General features: G+C 36.3%; 1 protein-coding gene across 1 annotated transcript in view; it reads left to right on the forward strand.

Moving 5' to 3' along the window:
- Window positions 1-298: 298 nt before the first annotated feature.
- SARC_02217 (protein tyrosine phosphatase type IVA 1) overlaps window positions 299-3,780 on the forward strand; it is a 5,683-nt gene continuing 2,201 nt past the window's right edge. The window contains exons 1-4 of the mRNA XM_014304023.1: window positions 299-434; window positions 1,597-1,742; window positions 2,904-3,022; window positions 3,502-3,594. Of these exons, the coding sequence (XP_014159498.1) occupies window positions 2,933-3,022; window positions 3,502-3,594 (183 nt within the window). The 5' untranslated portion in view covers window positions 299-434; window positions 1,597-1,742; window positions 2,904-2,932. The remainder of the gene's footprint in view (window positions 435-1,596; window positions 1,743-2,903; window positions 3,023-3,501; window positions 3,595-3,780) is intronic.

Raw genomic sequence — 3,780 nt, forward strand, 5'->3', positions numbered from 1 at the left:
TGAAAGGAACAAGTCTGTTACCATTTACCACTTACCCCTCAGCTGTTCCAGACCCATATGGGTACAATATATATTATAAAAACAACAGAGTACCTTCGTTTTATATTCATTTAAATCGTGATATGGCGAAACCTGTCAGGACAGAACTGCACCATTTGTTTGAGATCGGGGTCAACAGCCAGGAGTACTCAGTACATACAACCTACACTATTACACGGAACGAAACAAATTCCGACTAATACGCTATCGGCTTTACGGACTGCGATACCGAGGGAGATACGATGACTACCATCCTCACTCATAGGTCATCATCACACACACTTGACGCTAACAACAGTACCCTACCTGCAACACATATATTGACATCATTCTAACTGAGCGTTTCAACTAAGACACGGGCAATGATCAAACCTTACAGGTTCACTTCTCTCTTGGTATGTTCTGGTAACTCCTCAAGTGTGTTGTTTTTGATGTGTGTGTCTCACGTTAGCGGTGCACCTTAAGGGTTCTTCATGCACTCAAAACGTTCTAAAATTACATACACCCAAGTATTACTTCCATCATGGGTAGTATATCACTTGTTATTCTCGCTCGTTGCCAGGCTGTTGTTGGTGTATGTGCTTTACACTTGTCTAATTTCATTCTCTATGATTTACAATAGTCTGTGTTCCATATCCTGACCAATTTGCTTCGCATAGAAAGCTATGTATATCTTATGAGAGGACGCTAGAGTTTCGAGATTTTGCTATAGTTTGCTATATTACAATTCTCTACTTATCCTGTCATCTTTGTCAGTATTGTCTCAATAACCCCTGATAGTCGGCACGCTACCTTTCACACCCATGTATTCTTACGCATTTTCGCGTTTGCGGATATATGTATACTCGTATACTAATCACACTTCGTCGGCCCCATCTATTCTTTCCTGTGTTTATTTGTGTGTACATTTGAACTTTATATATATATATATACACGCACACGCACACACATATTTATATATATTATATATATACTATATCCATACTATATATATATATATATATATATATATATATATATATATATATATATATATATATAATATATATATATATATATATATATATATATATATTCATATACATATACATATACATATGCATGTACATATTAATATAAATATACATATACGTTTATATTTACATATAATTTATACATATACATATGCGTATATGTGGCAGCTCGAACAGGTGGTACAGTACATACACACATATATGTCATTTTTCCGCACCGTTTTGTATGTACGTGTTCTTGCATATATTTGATTTCAATTGCGACCGTGGCCGGGTGTTCGTGCTATTGTTATGTACATTGACTTTGTTTATATATTAGGTAATTTTCTTTGCATGTACATAGACTCAGATATATGTATATGATAGTCCGAGTGTTTTCCTTTTCTATATTTTACATATTGTTGTAGTCTAAATAGTAGTGCCCTCTATCACTACCAATACACTATTCACCCACGCGTAGTACATTCGACTCTCCATTCCTCGCCTAATACGTCTTTATTATATACTAACGCATCTGCTATTGTCTTGTTCATTTCTTTCGCAGAACGCAGCGTCCCAGATGGAAGGGGGTGCACACACTGTCGTTGCCAATTACACCTCCCCCCTCGCTTCCCGAAACGTAGTGTAGTTTGGCGGTCTTCTCTAATAACTATATATATATATAACCGGCTTTTCCAAAGTTTAAATTAGGTACGTTTGCGTTCATGTTCGTGTGGTATGCCGTTTTGGTCTGGGATGTTTTGTTGCAAGAACGGGTCACAGTAGCGTCTGAATTTGTGTGTTGGTATGAGCGGCGCTGGGCAACTCGGGCCATGTATATGTATGGTGAAGTTCGGTATATTGTGATGCGCTCGAACATGGTATTCATATCTGTGTGTCTGTGCGTGTGCACCTGGTGTGTCTATCAACCTGTTTACATAGTCCATGCCTAGGGACAGTCCTCTATATATTGTATGTATGTGTGCGTGTATTGTCTATCAACCTGTTTACATAGTCCATACCTGGGGACAGTCCTCTATATATTGTATGTATGCATGTATGCGTGTATTGTCTATCAACCTGTTTACATAGTCCATGCCTAGGAACAGTCCTCTATATGTTGTATGTATGCATGTGTGCGTGTAATGTCTATCAACCTGTTTACATGGTGCATGCCTAGGGACAGTCCTCCGCATGTTATTGTATGTGTATTGTATGTGTGTATGTGTGCGTGTATTGTTATTGGGTGAGCAGAGTTGTTCCAGATGCGGGTGTGTTTCTACCTCAGTGTATCGCCATTTCTCTGACGGCGTACTCTCAGCATTGTTAACAATAGAAACCTCAGTGCGTATATGTACGGCAATTACACAGCGTTCATGATTTAACAAAAGACATACGTGCATATGTGATATTCGATTAAGCAACACACATGTTTTAATATAGGCATGTATACATCTGTGATCTTAAGTGCACATGGGTTATATTACCATCGAGCAGTCATGTTCTGTGTCATAGTATGTGAAAGTATATGCCAAATAGGGGATGAAACAGTCCTTCAATACAACACTGCCACGTGCGAGTGATGATTAGACCACGTATATGTATAAGTCATGTAAGTGTGTGCTTTTCTATTGTGCATGTATGTATATGTTTGCCACACTCTGATTAGCGTTATTTGTGTAGCATGCACAAACACAAACACTAACTGACACACACACACATACTTATATATATATATGCGTGTATATATGTATAAGTGTATTAATATGTATATATATATATATATATATATATATATACATATATCACGTTATATCACGTAGTATAGTTTAATTCATATGCTTGCACATGTATGTTGATAACTTCGTACAGGTGATTGAAACAATACCGTCACAGTAAATATGAATCCCATCAGCGTAGTCGAGCACAAGGGCATGCGGTTCGTCATCATGGACGCTCCTAGTAATTCTAATCTGCCGTCATATCTGCAGGTAAAAGTGTCGAATGGTGTCATATGTTTGATAGTACACGCACCTTTAAATTCGCACTCCTCTGGTGGTATGTTTTATAGCACAGTCCCACAAGTTGTGTGTAGTAGCTTTGTGCACTAGCAATAGGGTGATATCCGCTGCCAACAAAGTAATTGCTTATCACACACACACACATATATATATATATGTGTGTGTGTGTGTATGTATGTATATATATATATATATATATATACATATACATATACATATACATATACATATAATATATAGATATAATTTATATATATATAAAGAATTTTTTTAGATATGTGTCGCTTGTGTATGCAGAGAAGTCTTGCACTGATGTTACATATATGGTGGTTGAGCTAACCGTGCTTCATGGCGTTCAAATTGGGTACATATCTCTGAAGCACTTGTTTTCCATCATTCAATTTTGATGTTCAATCCGTGCATGCCTTCATTTTATCTGTCAATAATAGGAGTTGAAAAGGAACGGCGTTCAACACGTCGTCAGGGTGTGCGATCCCACATACGAAATAGAACTCCTTGAACGGGAGGGTATCCAGGTCCATGTATGTTAATCATATATATATATATACATACAAACATACATACATACATACATACACACATATATATATATATATATATTCATATATACATATATTTATATACATACAAATATTTATGTAATATATATATACGTTTATATTTATATATATACATATACATACACACACACACACACATATATATAT

This window comes from Sphaeroforma arctica (assembly GCF_001186125.1).
Source record: "Sphaeroforma arctica JP610 unplaced genomic scaffold supercont1.97, whole genome shotgun sequence".
In the NCBI taxonomy this organism is placed as follows: domain Eukaryota; class Ichthyosporea; order Ichthyophonida; genus Sphaeroforma; species Sphaeroforma arctica.